The 20,554-nt window shown below is 37.2% G+C and overlaps 1 protein-coding gene across 1 annotated transcript; it reads left to right on the plus strand.

Moving 5' to 3' along the window:
* The first annotated feature begins 60 nt into the window (after window positions 1-60).
* LOC124163347 lies at window positions 61-20,088 on the plus strand. Its single transcript, XM_046540190.1, has 10 exons — window positions 61-780; window positions 6,215-6,470; window positions 7,328-8,251; window positions 10,432-10,750; window positions 11,060-11,342; window positions 12,942-13,251; window positions 13,957-14,217; window positions 15,746-15,855; window positions 16,818-16,961; window positions 18,397-20,088. The coding sequence occupies exons 1-10, from the start codon at window positions 706-708 to the stop codon at window positions 18,712-18,714; spliced, it is 3,000 nt and encodes a 999-aa protein (XP_046396146.1). The 5' UTR covers window positions 61-705; the 3' UTR covers window positions 18,715-20,088.
* Window positions 20,089-20,554: the final 466 nt, after the last annotated feature.

Below are 20,554 nucleotides of genomic sequence, written 5' to 3' on the forward strand. Positions count from 1 at the left end.
CACCCGTAACACCACTGGTGAGCAAAAATGTAACTCTTTGAAAACGGATGTTTAAATTGGATTTAAATATTTGCACCTTTTGTCTAATATTTGCTCGTATTCTTAGCGAAACTATTATCTGTGAGCAATAAGGATTTTTCAATTACTTCAATTTTAATCCCAGTGTCACAACTGCTGCGTTAAATGAATGAAAAACAAGTTAATTTTTACTCAATCAAAGTTTCTGGATTCTGAGGTCTCTTTTGGCTGTGGAAAAGAAAAAATCGGCGATGGAATTGCCGCCAGATATGTTAAGCCGATAAATTAGCCTACTTGAGGAATATATATTGAGTAAAATCGATTTCGACGAGGATGTGGTATTGCAAGGCATCATTTGGTACATTATTTCAGGGCAGAGTTCGGAGTATTGTTTACAATATTTTTTCAGTGGGGAGTCGTAAGTTTCACACATTTATAATGTATTTTCTCTAATTAGTGAAATGCGTTGTATTGAAAAATATTGCAGCGTTAAAAACAATTTTTAATAACGATAAAAAAAGGGTCATCTGTTGCTAGCAAGTGTTAACAGTAGTTATTTTAGCTTCAAGAGGGCACCACAAACCCACAACACGGAAACTCGTACGTCATTTTAAGTCAATCAGCTGATCATATGAGAACAAGGAAATCGAGGAGAAGTTGTAATTTGTGTTAAAAGCGTTTATAAACATGGACTGTGCCACTCCCCAAGATGCTGAGGAAAATTTGGAGACTGAGAAGCGGACAGTTGAACTTCCAATAGAGGTATTTGCCCTTTTCTTCGCCCGTATCGTTTTTGAAAACATTCTCATTAATATCATTTACTTTCTTGTCTCCCAAACCACTTAGACTTTGCATAGGAAAGCAGTGACTCCGTATTGTTCGTAAAGATAAAATTATAACTGATACTGCTTGCTTTCTCTCGAGAGAAATGTCCCCGCTTATTTTACTAATATTTTTGTCAATTAAATTTTATTGCTTCTTCTTGTGGCCGATGAATGTTTGCTGAGATTTCCAACATTATCGTTCTATTCCATTGCTCCAAAATCATGTATTGCTTTGCTACAAAATTATCAGCCCAAATGGGCAATTGGGATGGCCTAAAGTGGAAATGGGTAGGTGGGTTTAGCAAAAATGAGCTAATTTTTCTGAAATAATTGGGATGACAGGTAGTTATTTAATATGGACGGTGATGTGTTCGGAAACAAGTTCGACTAATAAATTTTACTCATTGCTGCACCATGAATATGCCATGGTAATACTCATCTTTTCTGAGGCATACAAGTGTTTGGTTCTTCGTTGTGTAAAGCTCATGTCAATATGGAGAAGGTCTTGAAATATAAAGTTTATAGGTGCTGCTACTGTTTTTCGAGCGTTAAGGCCTGTTTACTGGATGCATTAACCTCCACGAGTTGATGTATTAATGATTAAATGCGTTAATGATGCACCGGATGACCACCCAGCTTTTGCGAATGCATGCTCATAAAATGGAACCTGTTCTAATTAGGTTCATGCATTTTTACATGTTCCGTTCCTACCCACAAAAATCATTCATGCAAACAGACATTAACCTGTGCAAGTCAATGTATCGTGTAAACAGGCCTTTATAAAAATCATACCATTTCATTGAAATTCGGATAAAAAATTGTTAATGTAAGGATGAATATGTGGTGATGTTGATGAATTGCAAGGATACTTTTCCTTTCCAGCTTATTTCATTACAACCGATACTGTAGTAACGGAGATGCAACACTTCAAACTCAGTTATCTCGACTTTTTAGAAGTAGGAAAGTCATTTGCTATATTCCAGTAAATGTTTTGCAAAGAATGAAGTTAGTTCCCCCAAAATATTGCACTTCAGGTGCTCCTTGATCGGTGTGGGAAAATTCATTTTGGTCCGCTCAATATAAATGACTTCACAATCACATTTGATTTCATCAACACCACACTATTTCTGCTCTTATGTAGGGTCTTTGTTGGAATAGAGGGCTATGTGTAGATTTGTGTGTATATGGTAAGGAATACAGAGCTTGTCTTTGGGGAAAAAGTTGAACCGGTGTTATCCACCTCTGCCTATGGACAGGAAAAATCAATGCCTCCTTCCTCCCCTGCTGTCCAAAGCTTGAAATCCAGACTCCTAATTAGATAATCCCTCCCCATACTCCACCCCAGGGGCGCAGCTAGGAATTAAGGCTGGGGTGGGTTTAGGTCCATCTAATATCGGGGTGTGTAGGAGTATGGAATACCCACCAGGATATGCGGTAGGTGCGGGATTAATAAATTGTGGAATTTTAAGATAAATGGTTGAAAATGGTGAGTTTTACGGCGCTATGAGGGATATTTTATTAATCCTTGCACTATTCTATTTTCTATTAGTAATATCAATCCAATTAAGTAAAATGGATTAAACTTGAAAATATCTCTGAGCTCTGGGGGGGTTTTATCCCCCTAAACCTCCCCCTTGCTGTGCCACAGTGTCACTTAATGTTGTTTGTCCAATCAAATAAATTGAAATTCATGGTAACTAAGAAAATTGCTACCCAGAATAGTCCACCCAGAGTGGATACTAGAGAGTTGGAAGGATTAGACACATCACAGAAAATTTGGCTGTTGGCTGAACTACCTCCTTAGCAGACTTTCCAGGGCTGCTCAATGCCACTTCAGTCTGACTGAGGAATCTCCTGAGTGTGTTTTTATCATACTATATTTGTTTGAAACCCTTAACCTGTTTGTCCACCAGACCAATGCCTTCTCCTTCTTCCCCAAATCATTGGTCCTCCAATCTTTCCAGACACAACTACCCCTCCTTTTACTCTCCTCTTTCCCTTACTTGCTTCCCATCTAGGGTATTTTAATATTTTTTTAAGAAGTGACATGAAGATTAGTCAAATTGAATTGAAACTGGTTGTGAAATTAAAGTATTAGAGGAAAATTCCCAGTAACCTTTGTAGAATTCTGCAGGGTTAAGCCTGAAACAACTCTATTAACTTTCACAACATCAATATTTTAGAGAAGTAAAAAGTGAAGTTTTGCTGGGAACCAATAAATAACTAAAATTAATGATAGAATTTCATCAAAATACAAAATACAGTTGTGTTTCCTGGAAAAAAGAAATGATAGTGGAGGCAGTTAAATTTCTCAACATAAAGGTGAGGGTCTGCTTTAAAGCCTGCTATCTTAAAAGGGTTGAGAAAAGGGTAAAGGTCATGTGGGTGGTGACCTACGGTGACTTAGGAGTAGCCCCTCGCATAAGCATCACTACTTATTGGAGGAAATGAACTGCTGAAAATCATTTTTACCAGGTTGTATACTATAATTACTAGTAGTTACGAATTGGATACTACTTCTAATTTGATCTTTTGATAAAGTAACCAAGTTAAGTTGCAGTTGAATGAATTTTTTGCACAATGAGTGCAACGAAACATGAATCTCATGATATATCAGAGGCTGTTTTGATTCAATTTTGTTTTTCCCTGCAATTTTCCCACATTATTAATTTCACAAATATTTCCTCTTCAATGACAGTGCTTCAGTAAAGATATTGTTTATTATTAACATTTTCTAATGTGTAGAATTTGAGTTTTACCAGCGTATGCTCTGCCTGAATAGTTCTTGTGTTTCCTATTGGGTGTAGATTTGGGACCTGTGACATTCCAGCATTTTCAAATTTATTAATATTTGCTCCAAACTTTAATCCAAAATAACTTATTTACCCTTCTGATAAATATGAAATTGAAAACATATGCTACGGGTAAGTGGTAGCAAGCTGCTTGGGACCAATAAGAATGAAAATCATATATATTTCCAAAGTTTAGCCCAAGCCTTCTTCATTAAGTCCTTTTCACCAAGAAAATTCTTGAGTATTTTCCCTCATAAAATGTGATCTGTGAACGCCTTTTTCCTGCAAATATATACACAGGTTGAGCTTAGAGCATTAGACTGCAATGAATGAATCCTCGGAAAGCACAGGTGGGTTGCAGCATTGTAAGATTGTGACAAAGAAGAGAGATACTAGTTACTTAAGTGCAAGCCTAAGGTTTTTTTTTAAACAGGGGGATTAGAGTGCAGGTAGATGACTTTGTGCAGTCTACCACCATGCATTTCACAGGCGAGTTGAGGGAAGTATACATGTTAGGATGGAGCATTTTGTAGAAGTTTATTTTCTACAATATGAGATGTGTACAAAAATGTTCTGAGTGAACATTTTTGAAACATTGTAATGTTCTAGTCCAGAAGAGGGGCCAAGTGACCCAACCTCTGAATAAACACCTGAGTTTGATTTATGACACTAATAGATGCTTTTCAAATACATATAGTATCTTTCCAATCAAATATAGTATCTTATCAAGTTTGGATGAGGAGTGGAGTTTAATATTCCTCTCATTATTCATGGAAACCCATCCTCAATTTAGGATTGGCTATTAGTGATTTAATTATGTAAATAATTTTTTTCTTTCCTGACAACCCAGCTGATGCTCATTTTATGTTTATCCACAATCTTAGCCCACTCTGAAGAATGATTTTTTTTAAACTTGCTTATATAAGCTTGTTTTGTGCAGGTGACGTTTATAATGGTGAAGGTGATAACGTTTTGGAGATTAAAATTCTTTTTATTGGCTCAGCTCACCATTTTGTGTTAGATAATCAACTTTATCTCGCTGAAAAGCCATAGATATGGAGAAAAGATTTTGGTATAAGGAAATACAGTGTTATTATTCAAGTTCTTTCTTGACTTTATCATTTAATGCTAATCTTGATCTTTTGATTAGACCACAAATGCAAAGATAACATTGTTGCCTTCCTCATCATATAATGTCCAGTTGAAGTGTCATTGTTTGATTATGACAAAGGCATTCAAAGCACAATGATTTTACTTATGTGTTTCTGATTCCTCAATTCAAATTCTTGAGCAAGAATTCTGTACTAAAATGATGCATGTGTTCATGTCACCCAGAATAAATGTATAAAATAATAGAATTAGAAATGGCATTTGCCTAGTAAACTACAGTCTGCCTCACTTCTTTTGTAAGTCAATTAGTGACAGCAGCATGATTCATCTCTAATTTAAATATTCTTGGTAGTTATTGCCTCAACTTAGGGCACTTATTTATATAGCATGAAGTATAACTGGTATTTCTGTCATGAAATTGTCTCTGAAATAAACAGGTTACAATATCAGAGAGACAAGAATCCTGATCAAGGCAAATGATTTTTTCTTGCCTCTTTACATTTGGGGTTGATATCTTTGCACCTACGCACCTGACTGTATTGGGAGTCATTAATTTATTGCTTTACATTTTCTCTTGTTTTTTTTTTCTTTAAAATATTACATATTTTTATTACCACTGAGAGAAAGGGTCTTCTGTCCCTGATAGTGATGCTGTCATTGTTCACCACTTGACAGAAGTTTGGGATATTTTCTTCTGCCTATGGGTGGTGATTCATTTACTAAGTTACATGTCATAGTCAGATTGCATTATCCTCTCTTGGAAGTGCACATTTATGTCACTATTTCAGGCTTAGATTTCATGAGTAATTGAGAATAGATATATTTGAGCGTGACGGAGAACATCATATTAGAGCCCCGCTACTTTTCCTGGTCCAACATAAGCGACAACAAGCGATAAATTGAGGGAGATATTTGGCTGAACACATAGATTTGGGAATTTCTTTTCCCCCAAACTATTAAGGACTTCAATAAATACTAGCCGTAATTTTGTTTGAGCATTTGTTTTTTATATCTAAACGGCTGGTGTCCTAATACCCCCTACCCGCTATACCCTCTGCCTCATGCCTTCTTAGGTGGCTTTGCAGGGCGGTATGTAGACGTAGACCACTGGACAAAACTTTGAGATGTTCTTTTCTGCCTATTGGTGGTGACTCATATACTCAGCTACTTGTCACTCTTAGATTGTATTATCCTGTGAAAAATCCAATGAGAAAAAATCATTCGCCTTGACTGGGATGTCCCATCAATCTTGGGACCTTACCTGGGATCCCAGTCAAGGCAAATGATATTTTCTCTGTGAATTTTTGTGTGTGCATCGCACGATTTTTGCATTGTGGGTGACTCCGTAAAGTTATCACCTTGGCTAGTCCTGGTATACTTAAATTGTATTATCTTCTCTGGGGTATGCAGACTCACGTCACGATTACACACCGCTACATTGAAGTTTGAGATGTTCTTTTCTGCCTACAGGTGGTGACTCATATACTCAGCTATGTGTCACTGTCAGATCGCATCATTGCCTCTCGGGTGTGCAGAGTATGGAGAGAAGCTGCCCTTGACCCAAGGCTTCACTCAGACACTGCTTGGGTCATTCGCGATGACCTGTCTCGGCCTGCTCACGCAGTCTGCCGAGGACACTCCAGCTCCTTACATCCTCCTCCAACCTGCCTCCACCTCGTCCTTAATGATGTGGAAATCAAAGTCTCAGATGTTTCATCCGATCCCAGTGAGTTGATAAAATGTAGTTTCATCCCACTTTGATGTTTTCAACTGGTTGAGTTTGTTTGAATTCTGTTTCTATGGATATGTGATCCCTCATTGATATGAATTATTATTACCTGCTATTATGCCCTTTTACCCGAATGTTGGTTCCCAGTCAGTTGATTAAATGTAATATCATCGCACTTAGTTGTTTTCGTGTGGTTGAATTTGTGAGAATTTCTTTTTCTATGGATGTGATTCCTCATTGAAATGAATTGTTATTACCTGCAATTATGTATACCCTTTTTCCCAACTGTTGGCGGCTGAACGTTAGGGAGCTACGTATTAGCCAATCAGGGGCGCTGGCCCCTCCAACTAACCATTCCCCTATTTACTTCCTATTTACATTCCCCCTTTTACCCTCCATCTGGCCAACCAGAGTTGCCAGTCCCTGGAAATGAATGTATGCACAGCAAAACGAATGGCGATAGCTGGCAACAATTTGGCTAAACTGTGAGCTGGAGAAAAGTGTGTACTGTGTGGAAGTCAAGGGTAGACTGAAGACTCTGCCACACTTTCACATGCCACTCTTCTGTGATTGGTTTAGAAGAGTGAAAGGGATACAAGCACGTCCAAGGTCACCTGCCATGAGTTGGGAAAAAAGGGTATAGAATTCATTGGAAACTTTGCCCCACAATCTAAATCTTTTGTCTGAAGTATTAATAATTTTTCTTCAATAAAATTTCAATGGGGGTTATTCATTGCATTTTGGGATTGTGTGGACTAAGTGGTGGATTTAATAGCAATGTCTTGAAATTCATTGACACTCATGTGGTAGGTTTCTCTACAATTAAAGATATTTTTGTGCTTTGATCCTTTCAGGTGGCACTGATTCTGTTGACAGTAGTGACTGCCAGTCTCCAGAAGCTCAGTTCTGGGAGCAGTATGGTCCATCCCTTCGTTCGCTCTGGCTCAACTGCTGTGAAGCTTCCGAAAGAGCCTTTCCTATCCTCCTGCGGCGATGTCCCCGGCTGCGATCCCTTTCCGTCTCTTCATGCCGAGAGATGCTCATGTCCGGGAGACTGCTGGCCAATGAAGTGGAATCTTCCGGAGGTTCTGAAAAGCCACTCAATCAAATGTCCGAAATCTCCACAAACTGTGCTGAAAGTGTTGTGTCCAAGGGGCAGAAGGAAACGAAACATCGCTCAGGTCCGCATTCGCCATTCAGGAAACTTTTCAGGTCCAAGAAGACAGATAAGACTGCCACCAAAGGGTGCCTTAGCAAAAGTGTTATGCTGGAAAGGCAGAATGCGGTGAGGGATCGGAGCAGGACGTGTGATGTGGTTTTAGTCAGGGCATCGAGTGAAACTGTTGTGGAGCTCTTAGATGGTCGGACCAAGGATATGAGTAAGTGGAAAGAGACTTCGGCTAGTGTTGACCTAGGAGGTGACTTGTCCAGTACATCCGAAGCAGACAGTGTTGAAACGAGTGCTGTGCAAAGCTGTGATGGAAGTGACTCTGAGGATTTATGTTGTGAGGGCTCTAAAGAACAGAATGAGTTTGCTTGTTCATCTAGTCAGGTCCTCGAAGGTCCACTTATTCTTCCCGAGTTGAAGGAACTGAGGCTGGCATCTAATCGATATTTATCGGATGCACTCTTTGAGCGATTTGTGGCGCTTAGTCCTGAACTTGAATCTCTGTCGCTATCTGGCTGCCATCTCACTTTCCACCAGGGAATATACAGAAGGTTTTATCCTCATAGATGGGACCAATATCAGCAGAGAATGGCTGCCATACTTGGAGCTGGTGAGAAAGTCAAATTTAATATTTCTGATGGCTTAGGAGATGTTTTGTCTGCTAATTATGTGATTTTCATGTAATTAAGCTTAGCATAAATTTTCTTGTGTCATGCAAAGTTTCATGATGTTCATTTTGTTGTGCTATTTACTAGCATAAGATATTAAGTAAATTTCACCATTTTTAAACATTTTTTGCGCTCAGCCCTTTAGTTATAAAATTTTGCGACTAACTCAAGTCTCTGTGATTTCTGGTTGTGCAAAGTAATCTATAAGTTTGAGCTGGATCCAAAAAAATTGTAAGCTCTAAAATCTGGTGGCCTTCTTGAAACTGAGGATAGTAAATACCTTCATTGACACACCACGTATGGCAGGATATTCTTTTTTGCTGCCCTGGCTTGCAGTCTGGATATGTATTGCTATCATATCTTATTTAGAGCATGTATCTAATTGACTAGAGCTAATTTTTAAAAGCATATGACCTCTTTTCAATGAGACTTACAGATTGCCTAAATATCTTAGCCTGAATTTTTACCCATGGCATCAGAAAAAAAAATTCATCAGCATCTTGAATCACAAATCCATGGTGAAGTACTACATATGTATTTCTTCCACCCAAATTAGGCACTTTTATTTTTAGGAAGGTATTTTAAATCCATACATAGTTGTTTTTGTCATTCCATGGAGGGCTATAGTTTAACTTCTTTATGAATATGATGCATTTATAAGATTTACAAATTATGACTTCCAGCTGAAGGCTCAGAAAGGGACCTTTAGTAGGCATAGAATAATTATTTCTTCAAATCCCTGTTATATTAATTGATTTATTTTAAAACAACTTGTTTTATACTTTGATGATGGCACAACTGTGTTTAACCCGGGTTGGCTTAAAATAAAGTATGGATATCAACTGAGGATTGTCATTATGAATTTTAGTTAATGTGTTTGGTGATTGGCTTTTTCATGGTAATCCTAAGAAAGAGTAAGGAAAGAACAGTTTTTAGAGATACTTAATGATGTGTTATCATCTTGGTGGGAACATATAAAAGGATTAAAAAAAGAGAAAAAAAAAGGATTTTGTGAAGGTACATTGATCAGATGATAATGAGGAATGACAAATTAGTACATGTAATCTATGAAATCTTTGTAATTATGCTAGCAATAGGTATTTATAATAATGAAGTAAAAAAATTGTGATAACTTGGCTGATAACTGGCATTTATACTTGGCATTGTGGAGATGGGCCAAGACTAAATTAGGTAGATCCTCGGGGAGATATGGTTTACTGAGACCACACCTAAACAGCCTTCTCTGGCTAATAATATATTAGTTTATGAAGGTTGAATCATCATTTTTACACTACTCTTAGTCACCCCTCGAGTGTAACCCTCTCCTTCAGTGTCTTCCCCTTTTGATAACCATCATCAGCCGGGTTATGACTAGTGAACTCTGCTTATAAATTAATTATTTTGAGAGAGTATGCAAAGTGAAAAGACCAGTATTTTTTCCATTTATGTATCAATCACTTTACATTTCAAGCTATTTGCTACAAAACATACTTGCAGCCCTAACCCTTATATACATTAGCTGATGACTCTTGGGTGGGTAATTGGTGCTCAGTAATTCCTGATGTGATTAAGTACGGAGGCAAAAACTGGAGTTCGTAACACATCTTTATTCAGTGGGTTATATAAAGAAACCGAGGTACAAGTGAAATGTACAGTCATACGTAAAGAAGGGAATGGCCAAAGAAAAATGATAATATCATTGGAGTGTACAACGTAACAACTGCAATGCCTTGTGTGGTTTGGTGTTCTTTACTTTTTTGTGAGAGATTCTTTCCCTCAGTGCCCTGAGCAAGTAATTGATAAGGAACTTTAATGATGTCATAAACTAATGACAAGTGGCTAGCAATGTCTGTTTTTTTTTGTCAAAATAGGTTTATGAAAGATTGGCCGAATGAAGAAGATTTTTTGACCTAAGTTGTCTATCCACTCCATGTAACAAATTATTTTAATGAACTGGGATTTCAGGTTTGAGGATGTGACTCCATATTGGGCATTAAGAATAAAGTGCTGTATTCACCTTAATGTACCCTTGTTTTGGGATTTTATATTAGGTTAGTGTAGCCTCATCATTTAGGTTTTAATAATTCGGGTGGACTAATTTTATTCACTGTCTCTTCAACAGCTCCTTGGATGGAAGCTGAGCCATCAGAACTGGAACTAGAGAAAGATGATGGTCCAATATCGGAGAGTGTTCTGACCTTTCAAAATGTCCTTCGCTACTTCAGGAGGCGTAAAAGACAGGGGGGAAAGCTCTTGAGGCTAAGTCTTGGTCATACCCTCGTGGACAATGCCTCTTTGGTCGAACTTGCAAGGGATGTTCCTCAGGGATTGCGCTCCTTACACTTACGTGCCTGTGAACAAATATCTAGTCTTCCTCTTCCTCGTATTGAAGATATTCAACAGGAAAAAAGATCCATAGAGAGCTCATTAGAAAATCAAAGGTATGAGCTCGCAGTCTATGCTGCTTTTTGTATAAAATTGCTCCAGTTTTATAATATGTGCTTTAAAAAAATAAGTGATTAATCTTGCTAGTATGTGATTATGTGGCTTCTGTGATGTTAGTGACCTACTGAAATAATATTATCATCATTATTAAACTCTTCGTAAATTTTTTAATCCGTAAAACTTACATCTCTTTTGTCATAATGAAATTAATGCCATGTATATCAGGCATGAGTAGTCACTACTGCATACTTGCACAACTGCTCAGTAAATTATTACTCGTTGATTATTTTCTTGTGTTCCTCAAGGTACTGGTGGAGTTGCCTCACAGAGTTGGACCTGAGCCTATGCCCTAGGCTAACAGACACTTCTCTGGAAGAAATTTGTGTACTCATGGGGCAGAAGCTAAGATCTCTTGCATTACGCCGATGTGGAGCCCTAACTGATACTGGAGTTTCAGCTCTGTTTCACTGTGTAGCCCTTGAGAAGATTGATATTTCAGAATGTTGCCAAGTAACAGCAGGTGGTCTGTTGGCAGGAATATGCTCTTGTAATGTGGTGGATCCTCAGGACGAGAAGGCTCCGAAGAAGGTGATTTCATAAGCTATAGAAATTGGCCTATTGTTTCATTATTTTTTTCATTTCTATGATATAATTGGTATTTATTTGAAACATTTCTGTCATAAATATTTATATTTTATTGATAATTAAAGACTATGATGATTAAGCCTGAACACATTTTAGGTAGAAATTTTGAAAGGCAAAAAAATTATTTGAACTGCAATGCATATGATCTTAAAAATTTTAGCTTTTTTCTAGAGAAGGGTCGAATAACTTTTTTCTCAAATTCGAATGTCGAATATAAATGCCTAATTTTTTTCCTAATACCTACCTCATTCAAATATCGAATGCTGCATTCCTGAATATGCATTTTGCCACCAACTTTAAGCACAAATGATAATTAAAATAAAAATCCTGAACACTATGCTAGTCATTCTACTTCAATGCGGCTCCTAAATTCTGACGCAACTGTCACCTAAAGTAGCATCAAACTTGCCCACATGAAGCACCTCAATTCTTTTGCTTTCTTATTCAATGAATATTGAAGGTTATATAATTTGTAATTTTTACTGCATTTATAGCATTCCTTAAATTAAAATAAAGAATTGACAATTACATACTTTAAAATTAGAATATGTAAAATGTAAATTTTATCATAAAGCAGGGTGTCAAAAAGGGAAAAGCTAATCTCGCGTGCATTTGAACGTAAACATACATTCTTCTTAGTGTTTTTCTCGTGGAGTCATCAGCATTATGCTTATGTATTAAAATGCTTAATTTTGATGATAATTTTTCATGAAAATAATATTATTAAAGAATTGCACCAACCTTATGCGCAAACCTTCACATAAGACCCAGCCATTGTCAATGGATTTAATTAAAATTGCTGACAATTCAAACGTCCCATCCCTACTTTTTTCAATGACACTGCAAGCTTGTGTCTAAATTCTCTCTGTCATCACTTCCTAACCAACGATGCAGGGGTATAGAAGTGAATGAGTCTTTAGAAATGGATTATCACTGAGCTATAAGTGAAAATATCCTAAATATAATTTGCCCTTTCAAGCCTTCCCATCTCCATATTTTCTGTTGGCTTAAATCTAAGAACTGCAAGGATACACTTGAGGTTTTCCTATGAATTTTGGTAGAGGGTTGGGCTACCCAAAGAAAGTTCTCCGTGGCTCAATCCATATCTGCCTGGCTAGCTGAGGTTTGCAAGTTTGATTGAACTTTCGCATATATTTACAAGACCCTTGAGATTTCATTGCTTGTATTGAAATCATTTAACTGCCACATATGTATATGTATTGCTTATAGTTTCCACCAATTTTCCTGTGTTTTTTATTAAGCTTTTCTCTTCAAATGTTAACTGTGTACTCGTCTGGATGTTTGCATTTTTTGGCTGAAATATGAGAGTACTTAATAAACTCAGGTACCTAGAAAAGGGACACGCAAGTAAAAAAGAAAAGAATTTTGTGGAGGCTTTGTTCACCCACCATAATCAGATGAAGATAGGTAGTTTTTGTGCGTACATACTTATATCATATTTAGCCATATGAAATTTTGTCAGCAATAGTTACTAATTTTTGTGCTCTGTCTATTGTGAAATAGCACTTTTTTCTCCTTTAGTCCCCAGGTAGACCATCTCTAAGAAGATTGTATGCCTCTGAGTTGTCCTCGGGAGTGGGTGGTTTGGAAACTGTCAAGGAAATGGTGATGACTTTGCCTAATGGAATCACCCATTTAGATCTTGGATCCTGGAGTATAAGAATAGAGGGACGAAAAATAAGTGGATTAACTGATGAAGTTGTGGCTACTTTGGTAGGCCGGTTAAAGTCTTTGCAAATACTACGATTGTCTGGAGCTGACGGACTCACAGATGCTGGCCTTATGGGTCTTATTGACTTAGCTGAATTTAATGCATCTGATAAATTGGATGGTAAGCTAATTCTTGCTTAGTTGTCAAATTTTTCATTTACAACAAATAAAAGCGAGTTACATTGTTCCTTTTTGTAACTTTAATTTTAAAAATTGGACTGTGACAGTAATTTTGGAAATTACATTTAAAAATTCACAAATCTTTTTGGTCACACTTGTCCATGAATAAGAAAGTAAGATCACAGCAAGAAGAATGCCATTTACGGAGAGTCAAAATAAAAAAATCATTGAAAAGCATTCTTTGGAATTCTTTGTTTGCTGTGGAACATCCATGAAACCAATGTCACTTCTAAGTAACATGAAAAATTTGTAAAATTTAATGGTAAAATATGTAGCTGCCGCATTAATTTTGATTGAGTAGAAAATTTTTGCATTTTTAAAATGAGAAGTCTTGAGATTTCATTTCTCCCAGAAGCAGCTCTGGGTCAGAAAGGGTTAACACGTTGCGTACCGGGGTAAGCCAGCGTTTAGAATATAACTTCACCCAATCAAACGCTATGATGCATCAATTCATTATGAATAACGAACAACAATTGAAAATGTACTAACGAAAACGTATTGTACGCTTTAAAATTGTTTAGGTTGACACGCCTAAGTGACTAGAATCTTCGTCATCCGTCCGGAACGTTCGGGAAAAAAATGACGAGAATTCTCGCCATTTTTTTGTTACGTGTTAAGTGACTCATGTTTGTGTAACACTTTACAGAGCATCCTCCAACACTTGGTGGCGTCCCTCAAATAAGTTCCAACCCGCATCACATTTCCTTGATGACGAGAGCAGAGGCTGAGATTGTGCTTCGAGCAAAGAAGAGTGGTGAGGTGTGCAAGCAGAGGGGCTGGATGGAGGAGAAGTGGGAAAGGATGATGCGTGAGAACTCTGACGAAGCATCGGCGTCTGATGATGAAAGCAAGCCACTAGCCCCTTCATTCTGTCCAGTGCCACAAAGCTCTGTGGTGAACTTGACAGGTTGGAAGGACCTGGGAATATTTTTTTTCATTTATTTAATGCTTTCCTAATTTACCGAGGGAAAACATTTTCATATGCCTTTTTTTGCAACTACAGCACACTCCCGATTATCCGGGTTAATGATGGGGAGAGACGGCACGAATAATGGGAGAACACGGATAACCCAAATTTTCACTTAAAAAGTCTCGTAATGTTCATAATTTATGTAAAACGAACAATGTATTATTATTAATGCAGTTATTCCGTTATTTTATGACGCTTCCCGAACTCATTGAGAGCTTTCTTCGCCAGTCCGCGATCTTTTTAGCAGCGATAACAAGGTTTTACTAGTATTATTACGGCTCCATGTAAGAACTGGTTCGAAAACCAGGCATCCGCAGCTGCGTGATCATGGATACAGAAAAGTAGTTTGCAACGGATGATTCAAAACCTTTGCGTGACGTCGGAAACCACTTCTAGGCACCACGCCACGTAGTCGCGTCTCGCACAATTTGCTCGGGTTGCAACTGCTGCGGGACTTGTATCTGTGATCACGGAGTGCGATCGCGCACTGCGAGGCTTGGAAAACAGGAACACGGAGCTCCCGTGAATGCAGCTAGCCCACGATTGCTTCCGTTTTACAAAGGGGATTGTAATGGAAATATTAAGCCTGGTGAATCCTAGCATTAATATACAGTAATTCCGGTGATTTTGTGTGCGATTTTATTTTTTATAAAAATCGCTGAAAATATTGACCAAGAGTGAAAATCATGCACGGATAATCCGCAACACAATTATACCGCAGCCGGATAATCAGGAGCCTGCTGTAACACAATTCCTCCTAATAATATTAAAAAAAAAAAAAACAATATATGAAGCATGTACAGCAGTCTCCTGATTATCCCGGCTAATGATGGGGAGAGGTGGTATGAGTAATCAGAGAACACGAATATAGCAAACTTCCACTTCAATTTCTCGGAATTTTAGTAATTTGTGTAAAACAAACGATATAATCAAATATTATTATTTATGCACATTGTCCATTATTTAAGATAGCGTCCCAGACTCATCGGGAGCTTTCTTTTCCCAACCGCTATCTTTTTAGCGGTGATAACATGATTGTACTCATATTTCTACTTCTCCATAAAATACCTGGTTTCTGAAAACCATGCATCCGTGGCTGCGAGATCATGGATTCAGAAAAGTGGTTTGCGTGAATGCTTCAAAACCACTGAATGATGTTAGAAACTACAATTTTGGGCACCATGCCACATAGTCACGTCTCTCACTTGTTGCCCGGGATGCAACTGCTACGGGATGCAGAGAATGATTGTGCACCATCTCCTGCTGTGTGAACTCAAGCACTGATATACCACAAGATGGATAAACCGCAGCCAGTTAGTTGGGAGTCTGCTGTATATTTAAAAAATTCAGAATACCATAAAATATTTTACCTATTGTATGTTATGATGAAACACGATGATGATGTTATGTAATTTATTGTTCAGCTTTTGCTTTTCTGATAATGTATTTGCATTATTTCTTAAAGGTCTTCAAGAGCTTGACCTAAGTCGGTGCTTCAGCATTACTGACCTTAGTTTGAAGTACGCCATTCGTTTCAGAGAACTTCGGCATCTTAACCTCAGCCATTGCCTGCATGTAAGATATTGGTTTACCACTTATCTTAATGCATATGTGCATTTTAGTTATGATAATCCTTTATTGTAGGTCATTAATCACTAGTGCTTTGGACATAAAAGTCTGAAGTATTGCATAAAATTAAAAGTTTTTCCTGCTCAAAGAGAGTAGCCACTAGCAAACATGGAACACATCAAAATATAGTTTTGAATGGTAAATGCCCATATGCATACTTTTTCTACGTACATTTAAGCACCAAGTTCTTAGATTACTGGTTATAGTTTGCCGGCCACTGTGGCGGTGGGGTAAAGTCCTCGCCTGCCAAACCGTAGGTCGTGGGTTCGAATCCCGCCTGGGTAGGTGATCCCTATCCAGGGCATGGATGTTTGTGTTGTACTCAGTTAATGTTGGAAACTCTCATTGTAAAAGGCCGTTATGTGCTGTTTACGGGGAATTTGATAATAAATAAAAAATAAATAAATAGTATCTCATTATGTAATTACAAAGTCACGAAATTCTCATTTTCCCCCATTTTGCATTCGTATGTTCAAAATTAAATAGGAGCTGCATTAATTTAGAAAAAAAATACTGATAACTTCTTTACAAATGTGTCTTTTCCTCAGAAAGACGTTTATAATTTAAATTCATTTTCTTACTCTCATAGTTTACTATGATAAAGAATTTGGATGCTGTGGATATTAGGTACTCTAGAAGATTACAAAAATGAACTAGACAGTTTTTTGTAATGGAGGGAACTTACTCTGAATGCTGGACTTATATTTTAAAGGCAATCTTTTATTAAAATTTTTAATATTATTATTGTTATGTGTTGTATTTTGATATTTGATCCGCAGACCATGTGCAGGATCTGCTCAAGTTGAGGTAGTATTAAAGGAATATATGAAAAGTATCATTAAAAATGTTTAATTATGCTTTCATGATAAGCTGAATAATTTTTTTCTTGATTCCTTTTATTCTTATAGATATCAGACATTGGTTTATCTTTTCTGTCTGAGTATAACCCAAGCTTGGAGACATTACTCTTGGCATTTTGCCCAGGAATCAATGATGCTGGCATTGAACATGTAGTGAAAGGACTCCACCGGCTGAAACACTTTGACTTACAAGTATGTATTTGATTATGTAGTATTATAATGTATTGCATCAGATATAAATAATATAAGCGTAAGTCATGCCAATGATAATGTTGTGCAAAATGTGGGGCTTATTTCCCATGCATCATTATGTTGCAGTGTTTCTAATTGAATGTAAAGTTAAAGTTGTACAGTAGACTCTCGTTAATATGAACAACCTTATTACGAATTCCTCGGTATTACAAAGTAAATTGTTGGTCCTAGCAAAAAGGCCTATCCAATCTACAGTAAAAGAAACGTTTTATGAAATTTTCGATGCTACGAATTTACGAACCTCAGTTCTGGTCCCGGGGGTTGCAGAGTGAATATTATTACTAAGTTCCACGGATAAGCAATGGCATTTATACACTGACTAACGGCGTTTTATAACTCACTAAGGGCATTTGTATACACTATGTTACGTCATAATCATTTTGCTACGTTTAAGTTTTCCTCGTGCTCTGCGCCAAGAGCATCAATTATAGTTCTTTCTTCAGTAGGAGATACTTCAGTATCCACATAACATCATATAATAAGCTTTATTACTGTGGAACCATGGTGACCAACTCATTACCACTTGTAAATTGGAGGTACAGTATGCACATTCTATTTATGAACTTTCAGAGATACGAACATTCAAAAAATTCATGCGAGCCCAAAATTTGAAATGGGTGCCTTTCGAATTCGCCGATGTGGTGCAGTGTGGCATAGAGGAACTCGCACTTTGGGCATAATCAGAACTAAATGTCATTGAATGTGGTGAGACGTAAGGAACTGTTTAGCGTGTCACCTGTTCTTCCTTCCCTCAGACAGCGATTTTTTTCGACTCCAGCTGCATAGCACGTCCAGCTAGATCAGTTCATCACAGTTGTACTAAATGCACCATTGTGATTCAGTGTTGCATTCTGCAGGATAACCACACTCCTCTATGCCTTGAATAGGTTTATCAACTCACGAGCAAGGTCTCAAAGAATGCATGTTCGCATATTGAGCACTTACTGTTTTCGGGAGGATATCAACCCTTTATTGCGTCATGCCCCATTTTTCTTCAAGAAAATGAAACAAATGTGCTTGTTTTTACATATTAGCACGTAATTCTATCGTGCATATCATACACTTGACTCTGAAGCTCCTTCACAGTGCGACTGTAAGTACGAGAGATAGAAGAGACAAGAAATTTTGACAAACTTCTTTTCTCGGTAATTCCAAAAAGAAACGTTCATACAAACTTCGTTATTTCAAACCTCCGGTTTTTCGGTCCGGTGAACTTTGTAATAACAAGAGTCTACAATATTTGTTGAATTTAAGTAGTCAAAAAGGAAAGGATCTTGGTTCACTTTGCATAAATTTTAACTTTAATTTTCCATCTTCGGCGCACATTGCTGAGGTGAATTTGGGTTTATTGTACTGATTTGTGGTGTTTCTTCAGGGTTGTAGGGAGCTGACTGACAAAAGTCTGCAACTTGTGGCCCAGAACTGCAAAGATTTGCGTTACCTGGATGTGAGTGGCTGTTTGTGGATGTCCCTGGAAGCAGCAGAAGAGACGGAGGCGAAACTTTCTCCTCCACTGCACAGTTTGCATCGGAGAGGTCTTGCACCCAAGGCGACACACAAGACTTCGGCAGAGGGTGGAGACTCATCTGCCAGGGAAAGAGCAGGGGATGATGGGAAGAGTGGAGCTCCGAAACCTCCACCAGCTCCTCCACTCATGAACTCTCTACTATCTATCCTTGCCGTTTATCGTTGAAGCCCTTGCAAACTCCATCCTCCTCCCCTCCCCTTCAGGAATCATCAGTTTCATTGGCAGAACTTCGTACTCAAAAAATTGTAATTTACAAGATATGGATGTTTTTCCTCCTTGCTCAAGCTCTGGTGGAAATCTTAAAAAAGATCCCAGTGCCTGGAATGAAGTCAATTGAAATTTTCAATGCAAATTTCCAGTAATTATGTAGATTAAATTTTGGTGGTGGCTTGCCTACATTTTGTGAAAAATGTGGTATTAAATTTGTCAGACATATCAAGAGTTCCTCAATTTAAATTATAGATTGCATTTTCTATGTAGCTTATAAAGTCATAATGAATTTTGGCTACAGAAGTGTGACTAACTTTTAACAGTTTAACTGAAGCAAGGAATATTGTCTTTGAGAAGATATTTATTTGTAAGCCCTGTGATTTGTAAGTATTTTGCATTTTCCATTATTATCTCTAGTCATAGTATTGTTTTTTTTCCTTGATACTTATAGCATTGTAGTCTGTGATACAAACTATGCTTTATGTGTGGTGGAAGCTAAACTAATGTAATGTGATTGCAAATATTAGTTACACAGATTTTTCAAGCTAGTAATTTGGCTGCATAGAAATTACTCTTAAGGCTGCAGAGAGGATTATTTTTTGTTTAACATATCAAGACATAGGATGGGTAAATAGCTATGGTTAACGTTTGATTGAGGTAGGAGTTAGATATTTCCTTAAAAATCAGTCAAAGTCATCTCCTGCTCTAAGATGCAGGATAAACTATACATGCTACTGATCAGGAGTGGACGAGTATTTTGTTCTCGTATATTTTATATGCTAATGGCTTTAATCCACAATTTGATACTTGAACTATTACCCAAATTAGATTTTATTTATTATTACACTATAAAATAATTTTTAAATTATTATTTTTTATTATGCAATTATATCCAGTTATCAGGAGTGCCGTTGTCCATTTGAAAATAGAATTTTACTGGTGTTAACTGTCTATAGTTTTATCTCTGTTACCTTATTTTATGGAGCAATTGCTTGAAAATACTTTGTTATCTTTTGTTATAAATGGTTAAATGATAACCCTGTAAATTCATCTTATTTCTGTAAATAGAATATTTGTGAATAGTTTGTTTAGACTGGAAATCTTCAAGCCTGAGAATCCTACTAAGAAAAAAGTGTTATGTTTGATGAGATAATTTGTGTTTGGTTGTAGCTCATTCTAATTAGGAAACCAAAGGAGGTGCTTGATTTTAGACATGTTTAGATAGATATTGTCCGAAGTATTTTGTAATAAATATTAATAAAAAAGGCTGTTGATAAATTGTTCTTAAAATTCTGATATTAGTGAAGTAAAACACAGTTTTTCGTTGTACGGTGAGTTTCTCTTGTTACCTTTTCAGCAAGTTATACTTTATGTTTTTTTGAACTCTTTCAACCACAGAATCATCTCTAGGTATGGATGATTTTTTTCATGATGAAGAATGAATGTCAGCTCTGGAATGAGCTTTAGACTACATATCTGTATGGCAATAGAAGTGGAAAAGTGACTTTCACAGAAGCATCTGGGAAGGCTACACTGCCGTCGTTTGATTTTCAACTTTCACGGAGTGTGATCATTGCTAATATTGGGACGTGGAGTCGAACTTGTTGGTTGTTATCTAAATAGGTACTAGGTTATCATGCTCCCCAGAAAATCCTTAAGTCATAAGTATCTTAGCTTGGCATTTTTCCTTAAATTTGAAACAAACAAGAATGAAAGCAAGAATTTTGCAAAAGAGGATCCTAAAGTCGACCTCTAAATTTGTAACCCACTGTGCATTTGAATGAGTTGACAAAAG

Source organism: Ischnura elegans, chromosome 8, assembly GCF_921293095.1.
Source record: "Ischnura elegans chromosome 8, ioIscEleg1.1, whole genome shotgun sequence".
NCBI lineage: Eukaryota > Metazoa > Arthropoda > Insecta > Odonata > Coenagrionidae > Ischnura > Ischnura elegans.